Here is a 27943-nt window from a genome sequence, read left to right as displayed (position 1 = left end):
AATAACTGACTTCCCCTTCATAATATGTGGTATCCAGTAAACCTTTGGCTTTCAAATAAAAATGTCTTAACATGTCTTATTAGTATCATTTAATATTGATTTACCAGAAGTTATTTTAATTTTCCCATTTCATCTTTTTTTTTTTTTTTTTTTAGGGTGGAAATATGTCTCCTTTAGCAGTATGTCATGAAGTAGAACAATGTAATTTGTGTTAAATGAATTTGGGCAGATATGGGTCCAAAAACTAAAGTCTGTAAATGGAAAAATCCTTTAAAAAAAATTTAAAAAAAAAAATAAAAATCTGAGGAGCATTGTAATACCGGACCAAGCCGAGCGGGGGCGTATGAACTCCACAGAGACGACGACCGGAAGCGGCCTTTTATTTTGAAAACCGAGCTCGACGGGCGCGTGCTTGTGCTTGGAGACCTTCACTCGGCGGCAGCTGAGGTCAGCCGGAGGAGCGAGTGAAAACACCGGGGACGCAGTCTGTGGAGGCAACCTGAAAATGTACCGGTGATGTCAATTGTACTCTCGGTTTCCCCCTTTAATGAGGAGATAAACCACCAGTTTATATGTGTTTAATTCGAAGCTGGTTTGACACGGCTAGTTAAACCCTTGTAGCCGTTATTAGCCTTGTTAGCCACGTTAGCTATTAGCTGTTCAAGGAGACCGATGAACGCTCATCAATTCACAGCCATGATAATATTCATAATATTCATAATATTCATAATAATTTCCTAAGACATGTAGTAAAGATTATCTTTAAACATTTTAAGGGAAATAAATGCACAGTATGAAAGTCTGGAATCATCCTCATTTATGTTAAATCTGAAGAGTTTTTATTTATTTATTATTTTATTTATTTACTTAAAAATACAGCAGTAAGCCTTGTTAGATTAATTCTTTACTTGCCTAGTTTGCTAGATGTTTAAAGCAGGCATCGAGGAAAGTAATTGTCCACATCAGGCCTCTAGTATTTTTATGGTTCACTTTTTTTTTTTTTTTTTTTTTTTGCATATTCTTACTTTTAGGTACTCTGTTTGTGCTTCTACAAACTCCCGAGCAGACTTATCACTTCAGATGTCATTATTAATGTCTTAAGATTCAAACGCTGAGAAATCCCATCAGTACTTGGAAGAGGCGCGTTATTATGTCTCTTGACAACCAGTTATAAACCACTGAGGCAAGCTGACAGCTTTAAACATTTGAAACAAAGAATCAGACAAAGACTGATTGAAACGTGAATCATGCATGTGTTCCAGTCTCTTGTGCAAAAACTTAATTGGATGTTGCATGGACGATGGATATACAGCAGCTTAGAAGATGTGGTTCTTACAGTGAGTGGCTGCGTAAAGAAAAAAAACACAATGCTATAGGGCCTGTAATTTACACATGTACTCAGACTTTGTTTATATTGTAAATTGAGGTTAGAAATAGTTTCCTGTGTTTGGTGGGCGTGCTGATGTGCTAATAGTCTTGTAATTGATGGACTAACTCCTCCTTTTCACTGGATTTTAGTTGTTTAATAGCAGGTTTCATGCCGGTAAACAGCGCAGAACGAAACAGATTGTATTTTCCACAAAAAAAAATTAAAAATTTGGAAAGTATTTTAACATTATATTCATGGTTGAGTCGACCTGTTGTCGTAAACATTGCTCCGTGCCGCACATGCCGTGTTTCAGAGGCTTTATGTAATAACGTCATAATATCCCCTCCAAGGTTAAACCCTTTGCATGTCACTCACTCCTGTCATCCTCTTCGGCTCCGACAGAATGGCGACGAGGATACAACAGTTGCCGAGCCATGGGTAAAGCGTCGAAATGACACATGAGAACCTCGCAAGCTCACAGCTGTCTGTCAAGGCGGCTGTCCTGCGGATGGTCGACCTGCCGCTGTCCTTCTGCGGCTCCCTGGCGCAGGTGAGCGTGTCGGAAAGTGTTCCCTCCAAAGCTGTTTTAGGGGGTTGACGGTACGATGGCACTTTCAGGGTTTCTCCTTAATGCTTCTTTAGTAAAAAAAATTTTAAAAAATAGAGCAAATTTCTTTGAATTCCTTGTGCAACTTTGTAAGAAATAATATAGGAATGATTTACTGTGCATGTACTTTCCCTAAAAAACAATTATTTAAAATAATATTTTTGAGTTATCGGCATAAAAATAACCACACAGTGATGTTTATTTACCTGATTTTAAAAGGAAAGTACTTCAATATTCATGGTTAATATTTGGTTTCTCTTTGCTACAATTTAAAAAATTTCCCCTCGGAGATTAATAAAGTATATACCTACCTACCTACCTACCTACCTATAGTCACCGTACTCACACACACATACACACACACACACACACACACACACACACACGTACACAATAAAGCCTCATTGCGATGTTATGAACCAAACATAATCGACCAGGCTCAAATAATAGTTCTCCTATTACAGGTAAGTGTGATACTGAGGGTGTAAACACAAGTTATATGACCACACAAATAAGTGTTTTGTTGGCCAGACCTTTATCATTTGTTAAGCTGCAGTATTTGCTTGTTTGAGAACATGCTAACAGTAACCAGTCATGTCTGTGGCCAGTCTTCATTTCCATTTTCTTTCTGGCAGAATATTCAGTTCAAATTTGAAGACGTGAACTCGCAGTCATCATAAATTCTACTGGTTTTCTTTTAATCTGTTTTTATCAGGTTAATGTTTCCTTTTTTTTCTCTTATTTTTGTACTTTACTGATTAGTTTGATTGTGAATGTGCCTCTGAAACAAAACAAGTTGTATGAAGAGTCCGAATTTGGCACAACTCCATCCGTAGTGTTCCTTTTAAGCTGATTAGACGAGCCGGTGGCGGCATCTGTTTACATGTGAAGGGCAGCTGCCTGCTTCAGGAGTTTTAAGTTCTTCAGTTGAAGGATTTGTGGGATTGAAAGATTCGGACCGGCACCTCAGGGAGCTTAATAGCTGAATGAGAAGGTGTTTCTAAGGATGTACTTGATTTTATACTTTACAAAGCCAAAATGTCTTAAATCTAAAAAGAAAAGATCACGTGAACTGGGCATTGTCAGAACGAGAAGCATACGGAGCGTTGATGCCTGAAATTACAAAAATAAAGCTCAACTGCTCAAATTAGAAATCCCTGAGATTAAAACGTGGAGAAAAAAAAGTAGGATGCCCAAAAAATGTAAGAGGAGTTTAATGTGCATTTTTTTTCGATGATGTATCCAGTTTTATTGTCTTTGCTGGTCTTTATGTCCTTCAGGATGCTACGTGTATATATATATGTGTGTGTGTGTGTGTATATGTATATATATATATATATATATATATATATATGCGTGTGTGTGTGTGTGGTATTTTCTTCATGCACCCACATGTTGCAGCGTCCATGTGGAGAGTGTTTGCGTGTTTTGAGTCACGTAGCAGGTCTGATATGAATAGAAGAGTCTGGTAGGAACATGCCTGACATGTGCCAGTAGCCGGTACGGACCCGCGGCACCATTTAATGATCCCGGCCGAGTCAGTAGCCTTTAAAAAAATAAATAATAGATAATAATAAATTTTAAAAAAAGTCAATATTACGGCTGCCATCCTTCCTCCTAACTGACTGTTTATGTAATCTTCAGTGGTGCAGCAGCGGTGTCTGTGGATAATCCCCTCCTCATTCACTGCTTGCTTCTATCTATAGACTGAGGGGGCCACTCGCACTACTTGAAATGGATTCTTTGAAATGCGCTTGACAGCTCGGTGCTGCTTGTTACCACATCGGCATCCACTGTATTATTTGGAGTTATGCATCTTCACTTGATCTCCCACCCGGCAGAACTTAATGCTTTCCTACCACCACGCGTGTTGTATCATCGTGTTGTCATGATGACTCTTTAAATACGCAATCTGACCCTCTCGTCCCATCGTCACATGTATAACAAGCGTCCCTCTTTCTTTGCTGGTTGTTGGGATTGCCTTCTCAGACATATCACACTCTACCAGGTATAAATCATATCAGTTAAAACACCAACTACACGAAACTTACTTTGGATCAGGACTTTGGGTGGATTTCTTCAACAGTTGTTAATAGTAAATAGTGAAAAATTTTTTTTTTTTTTTTTTTTTTTTTTTTTTTTTTTTTTTTTATGCTTTTCAATACTAAATTGATAGTTATTTGATACCTGAATCAGAGAACTATCTACTAGTTTTGCTACAGAATCTTTTTGGGGATAATAACATCAGTGTTGGCTGGTGTTAACAGCTGGTAAGATCTTTGCTTTTCTGTTTTACGAGTGACGGCTAACATTTACCAAAACGGAAACTACTTGGTTTTCTTGTGCCCACGCTGAAACTGAATTGTTCTGATTTGTTTTCAAAATAACCAAACAGAAAACAAATCAATATGCCTTTTTTTTTCTTTCTTTTTTTTTAACATAAAGCTCTTCTTCTTCTCTCTCTCTCTCTCCGCCAGGTAAATGTCAGCACAGGCACCAAGAAGTTGTTGGCCGCCGCCGCCTTCGGCGCCGTCTCGCTCCTCTACCTCGCCCGCCGCTTCCAGAGGAGGAAGGGCAGGAAGAAGGCTCACTCTCCGCAGTGGGAGCAGGCTGGTTTTGAGTTTTTCCCCCCGGCCTCAGCAGAGAACGGTACAACTTCCTGACACTGTGATGACACTGTCAACCAGCAGCAGCAGCAGCAGCAGCAGCAGCCTCTGATCTCCATTTAGTGTGTTGGCCCAGTTACCGGTTTGTGATGTAATCAGGCTGACGTGCCCGTGTGTTCCCTTGAATTGTAAACGGCAGGCTCCAGATAAATGCTTTAACTGATTTAATCTCATTTAGTAAAGATTTACTGCTGATTAGAGTCCCAAAGAGAATGAAGGATTAAAGGAAGTCAAATGAGCTGTTGACCAGAGTGATTGATCTTTTCTTTTCTACAAAACCGATTCAACAGAATGATTTTTTATTTTTTTTTTTGACATACAGTGCAGAGTTTCCTAAATGGGAAACGCTTTAACAGTGACAGGAGAGTATATTTGCAAAGCCATTTCTGTTACGGATAGTAATTTAAAAAATAATAAACCCTCGCTAATGCTAGACTGTCATCCAAGTGGAACCTACATGTGAATTAAAACATTAACATGTAATGTTAAAACCAAAGAGCTGTTTGATTTGCAGCCCGACTTTTTTCAGACTCTTAAAAGATGTGTTTGCAGTGTTTGACTGTTGCTTTTTCTTGAACTTTGACCCCAACAGTCACTGTGTGTCAACCGAAGCAAATCTCTACACACTGCATAACAATTCTAGGAAATAGTTTTTGTTGGAAAAATGACTCAAGAGGCTTGGTTCAAAATCAAACACATCGGACATTTATTCTCGCAAGAAGGAGCAAATACATGCACCCTCAAAGAGAGGTGTGCAGCAGTGCTCCACGTCACTCCTCCGTAGGGCAGCTTTTATACAGTTGACAGTCACCCCCGTTTCCCTTTGTATCTGCTTTCGTATGATAATACTGAGTTGGTTGCAGGTCACCAGATAAGGACACAGGAGTCGTCAATTAGACGCGGAAAGTAAAACGAAAAGGAATCACTTGCAAATAAGAGAGAAAACAGAAACTTTTCGGAGCCTGCTTGACGAGAGACTTTCCGGAGCCACAATGCAAATAAGAGGAAGAGACAAGTTTCAAATAGAAAGTCAATTATTCAAATAGGAAAAGCAGCCGCGGCCAAATTCCCAGAAAAAAAGATCGGTGACACCCAGTTGGAGGTATTACACTCATCAAATTGCTAAACATGGTTTATCCATGATGTCATCCCGCTTCATGCTCATGTAGAGTTGAGAGTCAACACTCCCTCAAACCGCATCTCTTAAAACTCTCTTCTTTTATCCGTCCAGATAACACCAGCCAAAACATCACGCTCTCACTCGACTCCAAGAATGGTTACTCCTCCGGTCTGGTGCTCGGCACCGGAGATTACAGGAAACTGTCCGGCTCTCTGCTCAGCCTGGACTCGGTAAGACGACGTTTTAACATCGAGATTTTGTATATAAATCTTTTTTTTTTTTTTTTTTTTTTTTTTTTTAATCGGAAATGACAAAGCCCACAGACATAATGCAAAGATGGATGGAGGTTTGTTTTTTTTATACGTCTTTTATTTAAAACAGATAAAAAACAGTTTGAATATGTTTAAAAACAAACATTAATTTGAACAGATTTACTGATTACTTTTTTAATTTTTTTTTTTACCAGAATAGAAAACTGCAAATATTCACAAAACAGCGATGGTTTTGATTATTTTTTTTTTTTGTCTGTACTCCAATAATTCCAAACGTGCTCGATGTGAGTATCATTTACTGATGACGTGTGTGGTCTTGAGGCTTTTCCACGCCGGGAGCATGATAAATAAATGACACACAAAAAAACAGTTTCCTGTGAATATTATGCATGAAACCTCTATACCGCCAGCGATGCACAAATGTCCTGCTCCTCCTCGCGCTACAAAAGAGGAGGACACTTTGGTTTTGTTGCCTGGTTACCACCAACTCTGCTACAATCCAAAAAATGCCTTCACTCGTGGTGCAAAAGCTCAGAAAAATCCACCTCCTCCACCTTTATGCGTGAAGCAAAAAATATTCACGTTCTCTCTGAAAAAACTTGAGAAAAAAAAATATTAACATGCGAATTTACCGCAAAAAAAAACAAAAAAAAACGCCCTTATTGTGTAAAGACCTTTTGAGGTGGAGTTTATTATGTAGTACTGATTGGATAATTTGTCTATTACAACATTTTTAAAGTATTTTATTGTTGTTAGAGCCGACCTGCGGTGTGTTTGTGTTCACCGTGTTCCTCCCTGCAGGTCAAAAGCATGAACTCGTCCAGCAGCAGCACCTGCGCTAACGAATCCACCTGTTGGGACAGAGCGGGGGACGGGGACATCTGCAGCGTGGTCAACTTACCCGTCACCACACCCGAAAACCTCTACCTCATGGGTAAAGACACACGGCATCACCTTACTGTGTTTGTAATAAGGAGGCTGCACGCGTTGGAAAAAAATCAAATTAAAAAAATGGAAGCAGTCGGTCTGCGATACTGTTTGAATTTCTGGCAGTAATTGAATTGTGCGTGCGTGCGTGTGTGTGTGTGTGTGTGTGTGTGTGTGTGTGTGTGTGTGTTTCCTACCAGGTATGGATTTGTTTGAGGAGGCTCTGCGGCGCTGGGAGGAGGCGTTGACCTTCAGGAGCAGGCAGGCTGAGGACGACGCGAGCTGCGCCTCCGTCAAAACAGGAGCTGGCGACGCCGTCGCCGAGCAGGAAATGGAGGTAAGAAATTTGGCGGCTGGCGAGAAAAGCTCGTCGTCGTTCATAAAAACCAACACGGGGACTAAGTTTGAGCTCTTCGACGCCCCATTAATCACAAATAGAAGTACAGCAGTGAAATAAAACTGTAAACGATTCGTATGTTTTTCCATTTAAAATGCTCATTTTGTTGCAATATGCAAACAGCCAGCGTATAATAGATGTTTTATGTTTTTGCCAAGAAATAGCAATATTGCGTAACATGTATCTCAGTCTGAGACCCAAGAGTCGATATATTGATTCAAGTCCTGCCAACATTTTCTGTACTCCCGACTGCGCGTTGCACTCTTTAATACCAGAGGATGGCAGAGAGGATTAAACTGCCCACAAACATTGCACCACAGGTCACGTGTGACTCACCTGCACTCTGTAAACCCCACCAGTGTCACAGCGTCTGGATTGTGTAACATCGAACTCACTGGCTCTCCAACCTGATCGGAAGGGTTTTGTATTAGTGTGTGTGTGTGTGTGTGTGTGTGTGTGTGTGTGTGTGTGTGTGTGTGTGTGTGTGTGGGAGGGGTCAAAATGTTAAGCCCGGGCACTCGAACAGAAATTCAGACTGCTGCTGGATCTTCTCTCCAGGAAATCCACCGCTCAGCTGGTGCAGGCAAATCGGGTCACGGGGGATTCCCAAGAAAGAACTGAAAATAATCTGTGGAGGGAAAGAGGGTCAAAAAAAAAAAAAAAAAGCGAAATTTCTCCGTTTTACTTGTGAAGAATTAACGTGATGATAATCTCTCAACTAAACCAACAGCCTACATAGACTCAGGAATACTGTTAAAAGTTTGCAGAACTTATTTTGAAAAATCATACTTTTTACTAACTGTTTACACAAATCTCTCACGTTTCCGTTTTCAGGACGTCATCAGCGCAGAGTTCATCCACAGGCTGAAGTCTCTGCTGCAGAGGGCTTACCACCTCCAGGAGGAGTTGGAGGGAGTGCTGGGAACGTCAGAGCCTTCGTCCCACAGCAACGTCCGGGGTAATATGCAATATTACGTTAATTATTCACGACCCAACACGGAACAACAGGTAAAAGATAGTAAAAAAAAAAAAATAAATAAATAAAATAAAAGCACTGGAGGAGCTCTGTGAGGCCTTCAGTGTGTGACCTTTGTCGTAGAACGTAATCGGCTTCAAACGCTACAGTTGTGTGAAACCGATGATTCTTGTTTTTTCGCAGATAAAATGGCGGACATTTTGGCCAGAGAGGAGCTGGAGGACGGCGGTCTGAGAGACAGCATCAGCATCGCCTCCAACGACTCTTTTGTGTCGGCTGCTGAGGTACGAGAAGCTCCAGAAGGACTCAACTTCACGCTAGAAAAAAAACAAAAAAAACAAATCATCTCATTTACATTGGAAGAATTGCAGGTTTTTCTTGAATGACGTTTTGCTTGACATCGTTTTTCTGAAACAAACAAATGAGATTCCCGGTTTGTTTGTTTTTTGAGAAACGATAACAAAGTTATGTCCTCGTATAACGGATTTAATCACAAAAATGCCACTTAATTAATACTAAATGATCATAATATTAGATTTATTTGGGTTCAGTAAACAAAACTTATCTTAGTATTTGCATTTTTTTTTTAAATTTCATTGACAGTTGTTATTGAAAATAGACACAAAAAAAAAGTAATAGATGGAACGAGTGACTCAAAAATATCTGAATGTGTTTCATGTAGAGTTTATTTAAAAAAAAAAAAAGACTTTATAAAGCATTTCAAAAAGATGAGTTTCACTTCTAAAGTTTTTCCATCAGCCTTCAAAGCGTGAAACAAAAGTACGGATTTTTTACAAAATGACAAACGCATTTATAAACGTGGCTTCAAAAACGGTAGATATCGCCCCGGGTTACTAAGCTGCATCATCGCGCATAACGACGCGGGAACGGCGCGTGCGGTGAAGATGACGACTCGGCAAACCTAATCACCCCTCAGACCGTCTCGCCTCCTCCCGCCGGGTTCACCGCCGTGTGTTTACCAAGCGCTGCGTTTATCTGCTCGACTCATTACCGTCTCTGCGGGAGGGGGGGGGGGGGGGGGGGGGGGCTCGAGCCGTGGAGCCGGCGCCGCTGATGCACCCGACCCGCAAAGTACAGAAATAAACCCGCTGCTAAGAATCACAAAGTTTATTTGCTGAGACCTGCGAGCTGAACTCAGATCGAGGACTTTTAACTCCCCAGCTGCAGGAAGGTAAAAAAAAAACATGATCTCATAAATAGCCGTTAAACTATTAATTAAACTCAACTGTGCAGCAACACTTAAATAAATTCAAGATTCCCGAAAGCTTCAAACGAAGTTATTCACGCCTGAAAACGTGTTGTTTGCCGTTTTATTGAGCGGTGATCAAAAGGCTTGAGCTCAAAGCAGTGAAACCAGTTCACTCAGTTCAGCGAGTCGCTTAAAATAGACCTCCGACATTCCTCCGTACAGCTTTCAGCCAGCCGGTTCTGCAGCTGCTTTCACGGCCGACTCCTCACGACGCCACGACGCCGACAGCCGCGAAGGCTTTTGTGAAGCAGCTCACGGTGCACGTCGATAACTTTTGATTGTAATAAATAAATAATAATAATAAAAGTGGACGGTAGCTTCCAGGTCTGACGAGCGAAGGCCAATCCTGGAGGGCCTTCGACTGCAATACCGATGACAGCCACTAGAGGAGGTGTCTCCAAAAAGCCTGTGGTTCCACAGACTCCCATTCAGTTTGAAATACAAAGTCAATAAAAAAAACCAAAAAAAAGATTCTACGTTACGACGTCGTTCGCCAAAGTCGCTCCGTCTCAGTAGTTTTTCTGGCGGTCCATCTGAAAATAATCCGGAATAGCGAGACGGCGAACGGGCAAAATCCCCGAACGTGAGGCTTCAAAACGGCAGTTCACAAACCGGCCGGCTGCCGCTTTCGATACAACACAAAATAACTCGGCAACCGAATCTTTTCTCTCTTATCGTTTTCAAACATTACTTCCAAGTTTAGAAAAAAAAAAACATGTCCGTAAAATCGTCCTTTTCTGCCGCAGCTGTCGGAGCAGCGCGAGCTGAGGAGCGTTTTCTGCCTCGGTCATCACCCTTTCTACGAGGAGGCGCTGCAGATGGCCGAGGACGGCAAGATCTCCTGCAGGGTGCTGCGGTAATTACACCCACGAACACCCGATAACGGACCGTCGTCAGCAGCAGAACACCGACTGCACCGAGTTCTAACTGTCGCACCGGAAAATAAGACGGTGACCGGACATTTTTTTATTTTTGTTTTTTTCAGAACTGAGATGCTGGAGTGTGTCGGGGATTTCGATTTCCTGGCCAAGTTGCACTGTGTGCGGCAGGCATGTCAGGTACAGTTTAATTGAAATTAATTAAAGCAGTTTGATAACATGTTTCCCACCACAGATTGTATATAAAATAAAAAATAAAAACACGTGGGAGACACGTCGTCCATTGTTTGGTCCAAAACGCCAGCAAACATACTATTCTCCGCTACAATATACTCCGGATGGTGAATTTCAGCTGATTTTGTCCGTCATTGATTGAAAGTTACACCACCGGTCGGCTGAACGCAGCGACTTCCTGTTCCGGTTTCAAATCAAAAGCCCTCGTTTCAAATTAAAAGCCCTTTAAAGTTTAAGCGCAGGAGTTTTGACCTCGTCCTGTTTTTATCGAGTTCACGTACTCGTAAAGGTCACAAAGTTTGCATCCTGAGCGGGGTGAGATTTACCGACCTCCACTTTAAAGACCGGTCCCGTTAAAATCACGCTCTTCGGCCCGCAGCTCATTCTGTGCGAGAGGGCGACCAGGATGTTTCTGGCCGAAACGGGAAAGAAAATACTGTCTTCCCTCATCGTTAAAGCACAGAAGGTAAGATTGCAGACACGGGCGAGTGAATAAAATGACCTTTGTTGTTGTTGTTGTTGTTTTACGAGTTGTTCCTCTAACTGTTTGCCGTTTGCTCGTTGTTGTTTTTTTTTTTTTGTCAGAGCCCGAAGAGATTTGAGGAAGTGTTTGAAGAGATGATTTCCTTCCTGGAGCACACGGAGCACTGGGAAAACACGGAGGTGGAGCTGGCCACGCGAGGGGTTCGTGTTGCCAACCGCCCACGAATACGCGCTTCAGCTTCTTACTGAAAAACAGTTGACCGACCTCTGTCTTTTTCTTTTCTTTTTTTTTTATATATATATATATATATATACGTGACGTTCGATTCCCAGGTGAGACACTTGAACTTCTACGACATCGTGCTGGACTTCATCCTGATGGACTCCTTCGAGGACCTGGAGAATCCTCCCGTCTCCATCCAGAACGTGATCAACAACCGCTGGCTCAACAGCTCCTTCAAGGAGACGGTGAGGAAGACCCCGACCGAGCTATTCGGCCCGCGTGGGTCGGAAGTCGGAAATTAAGCAAACGAGTATTTTTCCCACGCCTGAAAGATTTTCGATTTTTATTTTTATTTTTTATCATTTTTGTGCGTATCTCGCAGGCGGTGGCGTCGAGCTGCTGGTCGGTGCTGAAGCAGAAGAGAGAACACATGAAGGTAAGAAGTCTGACGCCTGCAAAAATGACTCCTGACGCAACGGGACTGTTGACACCGTTCGGTCTTCATTTTTCAATCTTATATGTAATATATAATCTTTGCTGTCACATTAGTCGTCATGCTTTTTTTTTTTTTTATTGGTTACTGTTAACGGCAGGTAAAAAACAAAAAAATCAGGACAGTTGGTAGAAACTCTAAAGCCCTCGTCTCTCTCAGGTGTCCGACGGCTTCATCGCCCATTTCTACCTTGTGTGTGACCAGATCAGCCCGGTCCTGGCGTGGGGCTTCCTGGGGCCCAAGAGCTCCCTGCACGACTTCTGCTGCTTCTTCAAGGTCAGAACCAACACCAGGGAAAAGCCCGTATCTGCCCGTGCCTTCACATGATCTCTTACTTTCCGCCAGCGGTCGGATTTCCATCCAAATAGGTTAGGTTAGGTTAGGTAGTTGCTTTATTAATCCCCGAGGGGAAATGTTTTCGCTACAGCAGCATACAGAAGCAATAAGATAATAATAGAATAATAGAAAAGCAATAAAATAGAAGTAAAATAGCAGTAAAAAATATAAAATGCTGATTCTGAAACGGAAAATGCAGGAAAATGATTATTTAAGGATATTCTTAAAGCTATTCAAATATTTGTACACATTTTCAGAGTATTTACCGACTGAATTCTCCCTTTTTTTTGTTGTAAAAAATGAACTCCAGTTTTACAATTTGGGATCCTTTTGATGGAAGTCTTTTGTTTGATCGTCACTTTCTTAAAAACCAAAGCTGATTTCTTTACTTTTTTTTTTTTGGTATCCACTGACTGGTGACCGGCGCGTCTCCTCCAGGACCAGGTGCTGCACTTCCTGAAGGACATATTCGATCTGGACAAAGTGCGTTACTGCTCGGTGGAGAGTCTGGCCGAGGACATGCTCCACCTGCTGCACCGGCGCTCCGAGCTGCTGCTGGCCTACCTGGGGGCCGACCACCGGCGGCACCTCAGCAACGGCTGCGGTCCGCCGCAGGTGCAGCTGCTGCCCGGCGGCCTGCTGGAGGCGCCGGTCCAGTGACCCGCCGGCCGTCCCAACGCGACCTCGGCATCTTTTGCCGGCCGAGCTCGGACCGACCCGCGGGGGGGGGGGACACGAGGGAACGTCCCGTTGTATGAAACCCACTCGGTACATCTCCCATCTCGTGCCGTGCGCTCTCTGTGTGTGTGTGTGGATCCAGATGCCTGGCCTTCACACATGTTCATCACATCTGCTGTGGCCTCCTCCTCCTCTTCCTCCTCCTCATCTTTTCACGGTGCCGTGTCAGCGCACGTTACTTTTAAACAACCATAGCAATAACATTCGTAATTTAAACTCGACTGGCATTGATTCTGTCACAGTAGATGTTACGCTGCTTAAATCGAGGGCATATTTGTTACTGTTGAGAGCAAAAGGGGGGGGGGGGGGTATTTTACCATATTTATTTTATTATAAATGATGCAGGGTTTATTTGGTAGAAGTTTTATTTTGGAGTAGTCGTGCCCACCGAATGAATTTGTGATCGGCTTTGAATATATAGTAGACTTTATCAGGTCGATTTATTAAGAGCCACATCCTACCGAGCATCAGCAATGCAACACCATTAAATGTACTTTGTGTTTTTGTAAAGCAGCACCGGCCGCCCCATCAGCCAACGAAGGGACGGGGAAATAAATGTGTCGAAAAAACCAGAGGGGGGGGGGGGGGGACGTCGGGATCGATATCTAAAAAAAAAAAAAAAACGTCTTATTAAATGAAGGTAGAATAATGAAAGACGACCGCATCGCTCGCAAGCCGTTGTGCCACTTTACGACGGGCAAAGACGCCTTACTCTTCAAAAAAAAAATTAAATAGAAACATTCAAGCCTCGTCTTCGTCACTGAATGTCCGCCGATACGTCTTCGCGTTTCTCGTAAGTCGCGGTGTGTCGTCGTGCGCTCCGCCGGTCGCCCGCTGCCGCGTACAGAACACGCGCTCAACTAATACGGGAAAATGCCGCGATCGTCCGCCGTCATTCACCGTTTAAAAAAAAACAAAAAAAAAAACGTTTATTTCAAGTTGGTCTTAAAACAACTCGTTCACCTTTTGTACATTAAAACGGGATCCGGTCGCTCCTCCTAAAGAGAAATCGGCGCACGGCGTTTAACCAATCAAACGGTTTGCTGTCAAATCGCTTTGAAGCTGAAAAGGACGATAAAACTTTTTTTTTTCTTTACTTTTGTTGAATTCTGTAGTTTATGTAGGTTTTAAGCAGGAATTTGCAGGTTTCTAGGTTCTCGAATGTTGAACAGATCATCTTCAAGGTTTTGAGTTGCTGGTTGAGTAAAACGCAACATTTACTGGGCATGTTTTACTTACCGACAATCAACAAGACCGAACGTTTTTTTTTTTTAAATCCAGAAACGAGTGCGGAGCTGCCAGATTGGGTTTGAGGCGACTGTTAAATAACTTTGGGTGTTTTCCACCTATAAAGAAGTTATGGGATATATTGCAATAAATGTTTAATAATAATAATTAGTGACAGGACAGAGTCCAGTAGACTTGGCCTGATATGCAACGACTCAAATGTCATTGCAACTTTTTTATTCGTGCTTTTTTTTTTGTTTTTGTTTATTATTTTCAAACCGTTTGCAAATCTTTGCCCTTTATTTTTAACTGGAGATCGCGTTGGAAAGTTTTCAGGCTCGGTGTGAACAAGAGGAGGAACGCGTGACCCAAAAGCAGTTTCAAATGTACGTGGTGGTTGTTTAAAGACCGACTTGTAAAAATAAAAAAAAAAAGCATTATTTTGTCCACACTTCACCTTGTTTTGTGCATAAATTAAGCGAATAAAAGACTTGAGAATGTGTTTAAAAAATGTTTTGTTTCCTACTTTTTAATGATCGATTGCGTTCCCACTTGTCAAATAAAACTCGAGGACATTCGTCCAGTTTATTTGTTACAACTTTATTAATGAACATGGCGACATTTCAAAACAGTTAATTGGAAAAAACAAACCGATAGATTTAATATACACAGCACATGAAACCTTGTTTACCTCTAAGGCATGCTCCTTGTTTTGTCTTCTACACCCCCTCGAACTCTCTGTGTTGAAACCCTGAGCATCTCACGTACAGAGTGAACATCCTCAAACAAACTATGTGACCTTTGAACTATAGAGAAAAGTGATTTTTTTTTTTTTTTTTTTTTAAACTGACAACCCCAAATAAAAATTTTGTTTTACTGCCAATAAAACTACACGTGTCATTGAAAGTATATCAGTTCCTGTCCTCATCCAACTTTCTAAAGCACATTTCCTGTTTAAAAGTCATAGATGAAAGGCATTCAAAGCGATAAGAAAAAAACACAACTATCACACAACTCTAAAAAAAAAAATTAATATGCAACGACATCTTGGGGGGAGGGGAGGGGGGGGGGGTTACTGGGAAAAAAAACATGTATCTGACCAAAAACACTTTGCAATCACAGAATTTTGAATTTCATTGCGTTGCTGTGTTACCTTATCACTGGAGCTCTTGAACGGTCTACGTTCAGCAGTGGGATAGACTCAAAGGATTCCTCCTTTTTGTAGGGTGTGTGTGTGTGTGGGGGGGGGGGAGGGAGGGTAGGGGGAGGAATGGAGGGGGGGGGGGGCAAACTACAACACGGCCCGATTCTACGACCTAAGCCTGCAGCATCCTCCCAACACTGCGAGCGAGAAGTGAAGGCAGCAACGTTTCAATCACAAAAAGGAGAAGTGCACTGCGCTCGAGGGCAGATTCACACCACGACAGAACAAACACAATTAAATAGGTCATATATATATTTCACCGGGTTGTTTTTTTTTTTTTGGACCTAGCAGTTGAGCACATTGCTAACTTCTGGCAACAGGTTTGCACGGCATGCAGTTTGTTACACCAGTGTCAAATCTCAATTCAAACAAAAAATATATATATATATATATAAGCATCGATATACAGTCGCTGTCAGACTTACCGGCTGCAAACATGAGGCTATTGTCAAACATGAGGCTATCATCAAATATGAGACTATTATCAAATATGAGACTATTATCAAATATGACTTATCAAATATGAAGCACACAGAACATTTTCCTCCTACCCAACAACCTTCTGTCATGGAACAAGTGATACAAGCTCATGTCATGCAGTTCATTCAAGGAAAGCAGATCTTAATTCTCTTTTTTTTTTAAAAAGACAAAACGATTGTTCACACGTGAACATCCTGCACATTTCCTTTTTTTGGGGGGAGGGGGGAGGGGGAAGGGGGAGGTGGTGGTGGTGGGGGGGGGGGGCATGAATGCATTGAGGCATGTTAACGACACAGGTAAGCATTTCTTTGCATGGATATTGGTCATGTCACTGGACAAAGAAATCAAATAAAAACACCGGGTTCCTTAGGTTGCGCTTACCTGTGTTATTGCAGCAGAACCTAAGGTGCAAGGTCTGACAGGGATGACACTGCAAAGATCAGATATATAATCGCACTGTTTGCCATCAGTGAACAATGCAGTCAAAAGATTTGGTTGTTGTTGGGTTTTTCTTTTTTTTTTTTCTAGCTTAATAATCAACAGCCTATCACAACAGTGCTCGTTCAGGAGAAAAATCATCATCAATGCTTGAAGCTAAAGTCAGAAGCACTTTCCACTACTTTGCATTCCACATGCTCATTATGGAACATTAAAGAAATGGTCAGCAGAAACCTAAGCATGCTACACTGGAGTTTTCTAAGCAAATACGTTGCAATGAATGGCATATATATGTATATATATCGCATTTTTTTGTGTTTTTTTTTTTTTTTTTTTTGGTAATTATGTTAAACTAGACAATGGCACTTAGCAAGGTCAAAGAGATTCAAGAACGCAAACAATAAAAAAATGAAAAAATAATAACCACATGGGACATCCTTTTAAAAAACAGTTCCTACCGGCAGTGTTAACAAGACATTCAAACCCTCCGTTCAGAAGTCCAAAGCTACCGACAGACAATCTACAGCACACTGGGGGGAAAAAAAAAATAATAAGAAGAAGAATAATAAGAATAATAATTAAAAAAAAAAGACTCGGCCTGGAAACAAGTCTCAGAAACATGTGGTACAAGAATCAGCAGAGTCTAAAGCACTAAAGCCTCTCCTCAGTACATTTCATACTTACCCAGGACAAAGGGTGGAGGGGAGGTGGGAGGGGGTGGGGGGGGGAGGGGAAATGGCAAATATTTAACAAAAAAATCGACTACAACTTTTGCAGTTTATAAAGCATTTTCTTTTCTTATATATTTTTTTTAAAGGTACGTTTCTCAAGTCAGTTTTTTTTTTTTTTTTTTTTTGTACTTACATTACAGGAGGGCTCAACTGATGGACGACGGACTGCTTAGCCACCCCCGTCCCTACAACGTCTACGCTCTTATACGGGGATAAACACTAACAGAATGGGCACAGCATTTTTATTTTTTTGTCTTTTGCAAATGTTTTTATATTAAAAAAACATTCTTTAAAAAAAAAAACAAATTTATACATGAGTTAGTTCACAATTGGAAAATGGGCACGACAAAAGTTTCAATGCATTTTTGTTTCGATAACAGTGGCAAATTTACCTGACTGTCCTGGGAAAAAGAACAGCACAAAAAAAATATGTCGATATATATATATTTTATGTATATTGTATATAACACTAAAAATATGCAACATTTCTTGGAACCACATTTTCTGAGGAACATGTGAAGAAGAACACTTGCTTACCGCTTTTCTAAACTTGCCTGTGGAGGAAGTGACTATCAAAAAGGCAAAAAAAAAAAAATTAAAAAAAAAAAATACAGCACATACTACCTCAACGATGTCAGCAGAACAAACAGAACAGAGTGCCACGGCAACGCAGTTAATGCATGAGGTACGATGCACAGATACCTGTCAAGCTTTCTCATGACAAAAAACAACAACAACATCTCTACGGCTAAAGTCAGGGAAACAGGAAGTGTAAAAAAATCTATCAACAAGGACGTTTGATTGGTCTGAACCACTCGGCATCATCGCACGCACGTAAACGAATCTTATAGGAGCCTTATAGACAGTTGGAGAGAGACAGGACAGCAACCATTTTGGACAATTAACCCAACACATGGCCTGCGTTTCATACTTTCTTTCCCCCCAGTTAAACGGCAACAACAACGACAGCAACAGCAACAACAACAAAAAAATACAGAAACTCCACCCTCCACCCGCTCTCGGTTTTAAAACCACCCCAACTTACCAACACAGGAGGTTTCAGTTTGTTTTATTGCAAAAACACAACAGGCAATAGCATTGTTTTAAAACTGAGATGATTTACATGGTAATGTCTACAGTTTAATAAACATGAGTTCTAACCACATTCAATGTAGATACAGGGCTGGAATGACCATATGTAGAATTACCTCACTAAAAACAAAGCATTTACAAGAAAAAGAAAAAAAAAAACAACAACAAAAAAAGAAAAATACAAAATAAAAGAAGAAGAAGAGAGAAATCAACGAGGACGTGTTCGCCGGGTAATCTGCCATCTATGTGAAACACTTTCAAACCAAGGAAATTTAAGATCTTCATCAAGGCGTCTGCATCCAAACATTTAACAAAGGATTTTGTTTCGACAATGTAGCATTTACTTTATGTCCACTTCACATTACTGGCCCTGTGCAGAAGAAATACATAGAAGATACATTGCATGTTAACAGCGGAAACAGTGGACGCAGCTTCCCAAAATAAAAAGCTAAAATAACCTGTTGGGGAGAAAGTGTGTTTTTTTTTTTGGTTAAAGTTTGTGAGGCTGCTGCAGTCGCTGGAACCCTGTGGGAAACCTGCAGGACGAAGGAGGTGAAGGTGCAAAAAAAAAAAAAAAAGAAAAAAAAAAAAGAAAACAAACCAAAAAAAAGAAAACAAAAACAACGACTGAGTGTAAGTGAATGTGGAGGGCGGGTTCTTATCGGGGGTGTACCTGAGGGGCTTGCGGCGCTGCGCCCATCGTCTGGGGGTTTCCCGTGCCGTAGTACGCGGCCTGCTGCCGGTAGTACTCCGCCCAGGCGGCGCTGTAGTCCGGCTGGCCTCCGGGCTGAGAGGCCGCCGCTGCCGCCGCCGCCGCCGTGGCCTGAGGGGCCGCTTGACCTGCAGGGGGCGAGCGAGAGAGAGAGAGAGAGAGAGAGAGAGAGAGAGAGAGACGGGAGTTGGTACAGAAAACCGGCTCCAAGGCAATGAGGCCGACACCGGGCCCGTTCATGCACGTCCCAATGACGCAACACTGATGTTTCCTTTTCTGGTTAAAAGGATGAGCAGCTGAAGTCTTTCCTATGGAGGTGCCAAAAAAAAAAAAAAAAAAAAAAAAGGACCTGGACGGATGGAGGGCCGCGGGCCGACAATAAAACGTTGAAGTGATATTAAATTGCACTTCATTAGAATGAAAAAGAAATCTTGACTGGCAGCCAAAAGTCAGTGACAGTGGGAGACGGTAACAGCACATGAGCATAAGCAGGAGACGGGTAATAACACCATTTCTCAAACATAAGGAGGCCCATGTCATTTAAACAGAGAAGCTGAACAGCACTACGTTCACATTAATGAGTTACACTGTATTTTAGCATGTCAAAGATAAAACTGACGACGCTTTTACAGCAGCAAATTCAAGAACAACATGACTGCTGCTGTAAAATGAAAGTAAATTCAGTGTGCTGCTCCTGTAATTGCCACTCGTGGCCACAGAGGGCGCTGTTCTTCAATAATTAAAAAAAAAAATGTTTTTCTTCACTTTATAAAAGGATAACCTCACATTTATAAGCGAGGCAGAGAAACTGTTGCACTGCACCGTAACATGTTGACCGAACTCTGGCTACACTCGGCGACATAAAGCAGATATTTTCGCTCATAAATAAGTTGTTAAACCTCGTTAGATTCAGGGTGCGGCCACATTGTTATCAGACTTGTTCTTGACACGTGACTTCAGTCTTTAAAAAGGAGACCAGCTGGACGAGAACGGGACAGAAAGGAAGAGACGTGCCCGTTTCATCTCCAGTGTGACCGACGCCATGGCAACCACTCCTTAATTTGAATAGCTTCATAAACAACAAAAATACGTAAGCAAAAGGGAGTAATTACGACATGAAAGCAAGAGAAATGCAAAACTTAAATTAGGCAATAAACGACACGCATTCAACTAATCTAGTTTTGAATGCTGAACAGATTTGGCTGACTGTCTTTACGAGGTTTGAGGTCGTGTTTGTAAGAAGGGGAACGAACCCACCACCGACGCCTCCTGGTGGCGGGACAGAAACCTTCTTTCTTTCTATCGGGCGGCTGAGAGAGCAGCGACTCTACTGCAGAGGGCTGACAGAGGAACCAGCCACCCTTCAACATTCATCATCTCTGGAGCTGCAGGCCAATATCCACTTCACACATTATATCCTAATTATGTCTTTACGATGAACTCTTTCAGTTAAACCCCTTTATGGACACTACAAGTGGTCTCCTACCGTGTTAAATTACGACAGGACATTTACGGTCAGCACCAGAACCCTTAATTATTTGCATCACATTCGATTTTGCTGATCCGAGTCTGACCAATTTGATCAGACAGGCCGTTATTGGCCGATCACAGGAGGTTTGGTATCAGCGTTTATGTGGATCAAATATAAACTTTTTTTTTTCTTCCAGAACATAATGCAGGAAAAAATATGTTTATGGTTAACTTTTATATAATTATTACATTTACAAGTTCATTTTATTGTCCAAAAAGGACATTTTGGACAATAAAGTTTATCATATGACTGTAAAATATCCAGCTTCTGGTCCAACTCTTTGTCACAAATGTTTATTAACCACATTTTGGCCGATATATCGATATGTTTTTACTCCCTAATATCAATACCAGCCCCTAAAATTAAGTATAGGCATATTTAGTGCATAAAAATAAAGCACTAACTATTGTTGCAACTCTAATTTACTCCATTCATCATGAAAATGGATGAATGCACTGAAACGAGTGCTGAACTATTGTCTTTGTATCATAAATACATGAATATATATTGAGATTCAGACTTTCGTTTAAAATCCGCAGCACTGACCTTGTTTTTTGTAATACTCCTCCCAGGCTTTCGTGTAGTCCTGAGGTTGTTGACTCTGCTGACCTGCAAAGAGAAGAAGAAGAAGAAAAAAAAAACATCCCATCAGTGCATCCTAGTGACAAATAAAATCTCCAAAATTCACATCAGTGATCCTACGTTGCTTATTATCAATAACCCGCAAATCAAACATGTGCGTTATTTAACTCTACACGCAGTTGAGTTAAGAGTAAAACATTCATGGCACGTGGCAAAAAAAAAACTCTGCAGTCAAGTGTGCATGAAGTCCTGAGATAGTCTGTGAGCTACTCTAAACTCATGAAGGTGCTTCTGTGTCGACAGCTCAGGCCTGCAAAAGTGTTGCAGTCTAAACAGCACAGGCGTCAAATGTCCAACCAAAGTGGCGGCATTGAGGAGGAAGAAGAAAAAAAGAAAAAGGAAAAAAACCGCTCCACAGAAGCCTCTCAGTCAGGCTGACAAAATACCCAGACCTGGAAAAGAAGCTGGTTGAAGGCCCGGCGGCTGTTTAGACTGGCTTGTGTTCATAGGTGTACACTGGAACTACGTTCGTATACCCATTTTCTGGTAATATTCCTCCCAGGCCTTGGAGTAATCTGCCTGTCCACTCTGACCTGCAGCCTGTGGGTCACCTGTTAAAAAGAACGGTACTTGTAATTAAGCATCTCATTCTCAGGAGTTTTGTCCTCCACCTGCCTGGTGTTGGCCTGTCAGCATAAGGAGGGTTGAGGAAAACTATCCTGACCCTGGGGTAACGCTTAAAAAAATATATTTATATAAAAAAAAAATTTAAAAAAAAAATAAGCTGCTCTGCAAAAGCAAAGTCATGTAAAAGTTGAAACCAATCCAACCTGTCTTCACAGAAGTGTACCAGAGTAAAGCTGGTCGGCTACGCTGCTCTACGCTGCTCTAAACAGCTCCTTCCTGTCTCTCTCTCTCTCTCTGCTTCCTGTGAACCGAGGCGTTAACTTGTGTTACCTTGGCCGTTGGTTTGAGTCGTGCCCGGAGCGCCGCTGGTCGGGGTCATGGGAGCCTGTGGCTGTTGGCTGTACTGAGCGTAGTAAGCAGCCCATGCTGCCGCGTTTGCATCGGCCGCTGCTTTATCTGGAGACGGCAAACAGGTTTCGTTACCGAACGAAGGCCGAGGTGAAGCTGTGAGGGTCAGTGTAAAAATTAAAGCTTTTATGGCAACCAATCAGATCAATTCGTGACGTCAGTGAGCCACAACATTTATAGCACATGCAACCAAATTTTACTACAACGCCTTATTTCACTCTCTTCAAACTCATTTTTGGCTACTTGTCTGGGAGGCATTCAGGGTACATTAGTAAATTGTATAATCTAGTTATAACTTGCACGTGAGGCATTCGAGGAACATCTGTAAATTGTAGAGTCTAGTATAGCTTCTATGCGAGGCATTCAAGAGACATCTGTAAATTGTAACATCTAGCAATAGCTTACATGTGAGGCATTCAAGGGACATCTGTAAATTGTAACATCTAGCGATAACTTGCATGAGGCATTTAAGGGACATCTGTAAATTATAACATCTAGCAATAGCTTGCATGTGAGGCATTTAAGGGACATCTATAAATTGTCGACTCTAGTATAGCTTCCATGTGAGGCTTTAACTCACTTGGATCAGGTTGTCCCTGCTGCCAGTGTGGGTAGCCGTTGCCCCAACCTTGAGGCTGATACGGAGCAGGAGGACCACTGATGAAGGAAAATAAAGAAACATCAACATCCTGCACGTTATTTCTAAATATTCTTTCCAATATTTTACAGGGGAAAAAAAAAAAAAAAAAAGGCTGCTGTACTTACTGTGGTCCTGGAGGTCCCTGGTTGTACGGTCCAGGGTTGTAGGGACCCATGGGAGCCCCGGGGGGTCCAGGTGGTCCAGGGGGACCATGTGGGCCCGGTCCTCCGTGTGGACCAGGGGGGCCGTGTGGGCCGCCCATCGGGGTGACTGGTCCCTGAACAGAAACACGGAGCGGTCAGTAAAACAAGCTTCCGACGGACATTATCTGTCCACGTGGCGGCTCGTGATCAAACACTCACCCCGATCTTCTCCTCCACCAGCTGCCGGGCGTAGTCGATCTGTTGTGGGGAGCCTCTGACGGTGAACATCTTGATGTTGGGGTCCGAGTTGGGAGGAGGATTTCTCTGCAGCTCGATCCGCGCTCCCGACTGCTGGCTGATGCCTTTGATTGTCTCGCCACCTGGAAAAAAAAGAAAGAAAAAAAAAAATCACAAACATACATGAATTACAAAAAGCAAACGTCTTGAGCATGTGTGGAGGACAAAATGGTAAACTGGGGAAACATTGGAAATATGTAACAAATAATATGCTCGGGTTAAATAATGTGCTCGTTTTTTTTTTTTGTGGGTGAACTTGAGAAAGCCAAATGTGGAGCCAACTTGCCTTTCCCGATGATCAGGCCGGTCTTCATGGTCGGGACTGTGAAGGTGAACTCCTGCAGGCCACCGGGGGGGCCCATGTTCCAGTTGCCCTGACCGCGGCCGCGCCCCCTGCCGCCGCCGTGTCCCGGGGGTCCGCCGGCCTGGACGCTCCTCAGCAGGTCGGAGATGATCTCCGCTGCGTGCTGAGCCTGGTCGGGGGGACCCATGATCTGTGCTATCCTGTCCGGCGTGCTGCCGTCGTCTGAAAGGGACCAAACAGGGCAGTTAGACGCGTCGTAACTTCAGCGCAAACTTCCGTTGATCACGCTGATATACTTTCTAATATCCGTGCTCGGGTCTCAGATAACTTAGGGTTGGGGTTATACATCAGCCTGTCAGCGTGGTGCATGAGTTTTCATCACAGACCGTCCACATTTTAAAATGTAAACATTGCTTTGGGACGAGTCGCTGCTATTTTTCATCGCTATGCCGTCGCCTCTCACCCGGTTTGAACTGGATCCTGACGCCGGTGTCGTTCTGTATTTTCTTGATCATCTCTCCGTTTCTGCCGATCACGATTCCGACTGCGAACCGCGGGACGGGAACCTGAACCATGAAAGAAAAGAAGAAAACAAAGGTTAAAACGGACGGAAACCTTCGTCTTCAAACGGATAAATGAAACGACACGTGACAACTACTCACATCTAAACTGTCTCCTCCGCCTCCGCCTCCTCCTCCTCCGCCACCTCCTCCGCCGCCTCCGACCCTCGAGCCGTACTCTCCTCTCTGCTCCCTGAAGCCCTGGTCTCTGATCAGCTCCATCACCATCTCTTTAGCTTGCTGAAGTGAGAAGGACATAGATCTCATTACAGGGCAGTCTCCATGTAGACATAACCAATCGTGTAACTGGACTGTTCTCACATCCCGGCTATATTGTTTGAAACGCAGCAAGTCACACGGATGGAAACTCACCTGAACTTTAAAGGGTTCTCCCGAGATGCGGAGCGGCTTGTCTGCGCCTGTGTTCTGGGGTCCGTCTTGGATCATCACCATCTTCACTCCAGCTCGCTCCTGAAAGTCAGAAGAAAACCAAAATCATGAGTACAAGCTGTTTGTGTCAAATGTGTCCCGCCCCACAGCGGTTACCCTATGTTCCTCGTGTTTGTGTCTCACCTGAAGGCTTTTGATTGTCTCTCCTCCCTTTCCGATGACGAGGCCGGCTTTCGAGGCAGGAACCATGATCTCCTGAACGGTCATCCCCGGGCCGTCGTTGTGGTGGAACGCCGGAGCTGGACGTCCCTTCTCCACTATCTCCGTTAGTAGCCTCTTCGCACCCCTGATGGGGGGAGAAGAAGAAGAAAAATTACAGTTATACATCGTTTGAAACCCCGTGACAAGGAAGCATTCGGCGCAAAGACATAAATGCTGCTGTCAGAATTATAACATGCACAAGATCTTCTGGTCGGCACTTACAGGATTGATTCTGGAGATCCTGTTAATGTCACCGACCTATCGGGCATCCCTCCGCTGTCTACAACACAGAGAAGAAACCGTAAATCCCAAAATACTACTACAACAATAACAACAAAACTAACAGTGTCGGCGATGGGTCCAAACCTACCGGGAGCGATCTGTATTTTACATCCAGACTCCTGCTGAAGACGTGAGATTTGTTCACCTCCTCTTCCGATGACTAGAAAAGAAGTGAAAACAATTTAAATATCAAATACTTAACAACACAGAAATTAAGTTTTTATTTAATTGACTGTGAATGAAAACTTACTGAATCCAACCATCCCATCTGGAACTTTGAATTCTTCTGATGCCGACCTGAGAGTCAAAAGAAATCAGTGTGAACTTTATAATAAAATGGGAGGCCAAGTGTTGTAGATCAGCAGACTTAAATTCAACTCGTCCACCTACCTTGGGGGGCCACCCATTCCTCCAATTGCGGAAAAGGCTGAAACAAGCAAGACATAACAGTAGATTAGAGGGAGAATAAACAAAGCAAATCGATGCTTAGAGAGACACACATTCAACTACAACTGTTGCTATCAGGTCATTTACCATCGTTTGTGGCCACTTTCTTCGTCTCCGGCTGGTCTGTGACGACACAACATAAAAACCAGCATAAGTACCTCTCGTTATAACAACTCTCACATTACCATCAGTCATCTGCAGGTCTGATCTATCAACGTGAACTTGGTAAACATCTCCAGGAGTGACAAAGTCACCCCACATACAGAGCAGGATTATCCTCTCAATTACCAGCGTCTTAAACACATCTGGCTAAAATTAAAGTGGGCCGTAATCACGGCTCAGCAGTTCCTCCCAGGAGGTTATGATGTTTGGGTGGTTTTTTTTTGGAACAGCCTTAAGAGGGGTGTTGATTCAGCTTCGACTGATGGAAATTTTCAGCCTCGTGCAGCACACTTGTACCACAAACGACAACTTCTGGATGACCGTAAAGCTGAATGCAACACATCTCCAAGACAGGTTGAACAAAGACAGAACATTATAACCTTCACTAAAGTAGGATTTATTGCAGGAATGTTGTATCAGAATTCATTACTGTTCCTCTGCGTAACTAACAAAGTGGAACTCTACCCAACATTAGCTCAACCTGCTTACAACAGAAAAATTAGTCATAATCCCCGACACTCAACCCTTTACTTTCAAACAACATATTCTGTCTCTAATCTGCTAAGCGCCCAGATATTCACACATTTGCATTGCAAGGCACCGATTTCATACAGCTGTGGAGACAAAACAGTGAACATATCAATTCTAAACACATGCCATAATCAACATACTGCAGAGGCTACAGCTGCAAACAGTATGGAATTGAACTGCACATGTGGTTAGTAGTAATGTACAGAATGTTAATTGGTGAGAAATGCACACTGATGTAGAGACGGACATTTACTGTGGATGTGATGCTGAGTTAGGAACATTTTTCTACAGAGGCAAATACAGTTTAGTAGCCGCTAAAAAAAAAAAATAAATAAAAAAAAATAAAAAAAAAAAAACACGCAGGCAAGCAGTAACTATCAAGACTTGCATTGAAATCGATTTGAGTCACTGACCGATATTCAGGTTAGGCATGGGAAAATACCCACCAGCGTCCTCCAGGGGCCTTTTCTGGCCTCCGTAGCCAAACTCGTTCGTTGGGGGTGCCGCGACGCCGTCACCGCCGATCTTTGCTGCGATCTGGAAAAGGTAAAAAAAAAAAAAAGGTAAAAGAGAAAAACGAAAAGAGAAAAGGGGAGAAAAAAAAGAAAAGCGAAATGAGTAATTTTCCTGTTTATGTGCGGAGGGTTTGGAGAGGCACGCTGCCCGCTGCCTGCGGCCTACACTTCTGTGCGGAAGTCTGGAGCCAACAAAGGAAAGCTTTTTAAGACTCACTTTAAGGACTCGGTTTATGTTATTAAACCACACGGAGCTTAGGATCGGGGTGAATCTTATGTATTTGTCTATTTTTTTTTCTGAACACGCAGCTTTGATCGCTTCTGGGTTTTTTTTCACATCTGTTTCCGCTTCTGTAGTGTGGCGCAACGTTAGTCATCATTCGTTAGCTTAGCCTAGCCTGTCGTGCGCCCCGGTACGTAACGTCAGAAAAACACCTAAACTCGCCATTTGCTTTACGAGTATTATTATACTACATGCTCAGGCGGTCTCTTACCTGTCGTGCTCGCTGTAGAGCGTCTTTAAAAGCGTCGTTCATTCCGCCACCAGCGTTAGAGGACGGGGGAGCCACGCTGCTGTAGTCTGCCATATCTGCTGCTCTTCTCCTCCTCGGCGTTACAAGATGGCGGGTTTCATTCACGGGAGGTGGAGATGGGGTATTTTCCTAAGACAGCGATGACATGACCCGCTCTGCTCTGCCTCTGATTGGCTTACCCCGGTGCGCTTCTTCTCGCTCTAACCAATCAGCACTCCTCTTGCCTAAAGCCCACCATCCCAAACAACGAAGGCCGAGAGTATAAGCCAATCAGAAGCAGACGAGGGCGGGTTATGCCTTTGCCGTCCTAGGATAAAAACATCGACGGATAACTCGTGGTCATTTTTTTTTTTTTTTTTTTTTTTTTTTTTTTTTTTAACTCGCAACGAACGGCCACAAACGTTTGTCCAATCTGGCATCGTTTAGTTCATATTCAGAATCCCCCCCCCGGTTATTTTTGTCTTATTAGTAGTGGTGTGTGTACATCTGTTGTTTGCTCTAAAAGTATTACTACATTTTCTTCTCAAATGTATTAGCCTGCTGTAGCCTGTGGTGTAGCATGACATAAAATTACTAAAAACAAAGCGCGATTAAACTACCTTTAAGTTGCATTTCAGGATGCATAATTTCTCACATTTACCCTTTATAGCTGTTTTTTTTTCCCCAAATAAATTATTTGTAATGATTTGGTCATCGATTATTTGTGTATTATTCTGTTGTTAATTGTTGCTTACACTTCAGGCTATACTTCATAACTTTATTATAGTGCTATATGTTAACTATTGTAATAAGTGTTACAAATTTAGAAATTTTCATCTTAATTTCTTATATTTTTCTGATTTGACTGCCTTACTATA

At 42.5% G+C, this 27943-nt stretch overlaps 2 protein-coding genes across 9 annotated transcripts; one reads left to right on the top strand and one right to left on the bottom strand.

The window, feature by feature from the left end:
* Nucleotides 1-211: 211 nt before the first annotated feature.
* On the top strand, nucleotides 212-15104 carry miga1 (mitoguardin 1). Of its 2 annotated transcripts, none has more exons than XM_069157967.1 (16): nucleotides 212-507; nucleotides 1772-1919; nucleotides 4454-4625; nucleotides 5874-5992; nucleotides 6836-6968; nucleotides 7162-7298; nucleotides 8193-8316; nucleotides 8518-8618; nucleotides 10351-10460; nucleotides 10590-10662; nucleotides 11096-11182; nucleotides 11302-11400; nucleotides 11533-11667; nucleotides 11805-11858; nucleotides 12075-12191; nucleotides 12690-15104. In XM_069157967.1, exons 2-16 carry the CDS (start codon nucleotides 1821-1823, stop codon nucleotides 12909-12911), a joined length of 1782 nt encoding a protein of 593 aa, XP_069014068.1. In that variant the 5' UTR covers nucleotides 212-507; nucleotides 1772-1820; the 3' UTR covers nucleotides 12912-15104. The 2 variants fall into 2 exon arrangements, with proteins under 2 accessions (XP_069014068.1, XP_069014069.1); XM_069157968.1 differs by having other exon boundaries at nucleotides 212-513.
* On the bottom strand, nucleotides 14796-27187 carry fubp1 (far upstream element (FUSE) binding protein 1). 7 transcript variants are annotated; one of them, XM_069157960.1, is made up of 20 exons: nucleotides 27048-27187; nucleotides 26452-26575; nucleotides 25433-25468; nucleotides 25289-25325; nucleotides 25149-25195; nucleotides 24987-25058; nucleotides 24839-24896; nucleotides 24539-24701; nucleotides 24338-24436; nucleotides 24068-24205; nucleotides 23869-23971; nucleotides 23388-23627; nucleotides 23024-23184; nucleotides 22787-22938; nucleotides 22602-22678; nucleotides 21944-22117; nucleotides 21523-21597; nucleotides 20951-21013; nucleotides 18835-19001; nucleotides 14796-18531 (listed from the first exon to the last, which is right to left on the bottom strand). In XM_069157960.1, exons 1-20 carry the CDS (start codon nucleotides 27138-27140, stop codon nucleotides 18523-18525), a joined length of 2088 nt encoding a protein of 695 aa, XP_069014061.1. In that variant the 5' UTR covers nucleotides 27141-27187; the 3' UTR covers nucleotides 14796-18522. The 7 variants fall into 7 exon arrangements, with proteins under 7 accessions (XP_069014061.1, XP_069014060.1, XP_069014063.1 ...); XM_069157959.1 differs by having other exon boundaries at nucleotides 14796-19001; XM_069157962.1 differs by having other exon boundaries at nucleotides 14796-19001; nucleotides 21944-22069.
* Nucleotides 27188-27943: the final 756 nt, after the last annotated feature.

Source organism: Embiotoca jacksoni, unplaced genomic scaffold, assembly GCF_022577435.1.
Source record: "Embiotoca jacksoni isolate LCO1_2020_lvr unplaced genomic scaffold, fEmbJac1.0.p SCAF_22, whole genome shotgun sequence".
Classification (NCBI taxonomy): Eukaryota; Metazoa; Chordata; class Actinopteri; family Embiotocidae; genus Embiotoca; species Embiotoca jacksoni.
The sequence above is the reverse complement of the archived record's forward strand: the minus strand, read 5'-3'. Positions and strand labels throughout refer to the sequence as shown.

Coding starts and splice junctions, on each gene's coding strand:
- miga1 (XM_069157967.1), top strand. CDS start 1,821: ATGACACATGAGAACCTCGCAAGCTCACAGCTGTCTGTCAAGGCGGCT. Junction 4,626..5,873: donor CCCGGCCTCAGCAGAGAACG/GTACAACTTCCT, acceptor TTATCCGTCCAG/ATAACACCAGCCAAAACATC. Junction 6,969..7,161: donor CGAAAACCTCTACCTCATGG/GTAAAGACACAC, acceptor GTTTCCTACCAG/GTATGGATTTGTTTGAGGAG.
- fubp1 (XM_069157959.1), bottom strand. CDS start 27,140: ATGGCAGACTACAGCAGCGTGGCTCCCCCGTCCTCTAACGCTGGTGGC. Junction 24,897..24,986: donor TAAAATACAGATCGCTCCCG/GTAGGTTTGGAC, acceptor TCTGTGTTGTAG/ACAGCGGAGGGATGCCCGAT. Junction 19,002..20,950: donor GGAGTATTACAAAAAACAAG/GTCAGTGCTGCG, acceptor CGCCCCCTGCAG/GTCAAGCGGCCCCTCAGGCC.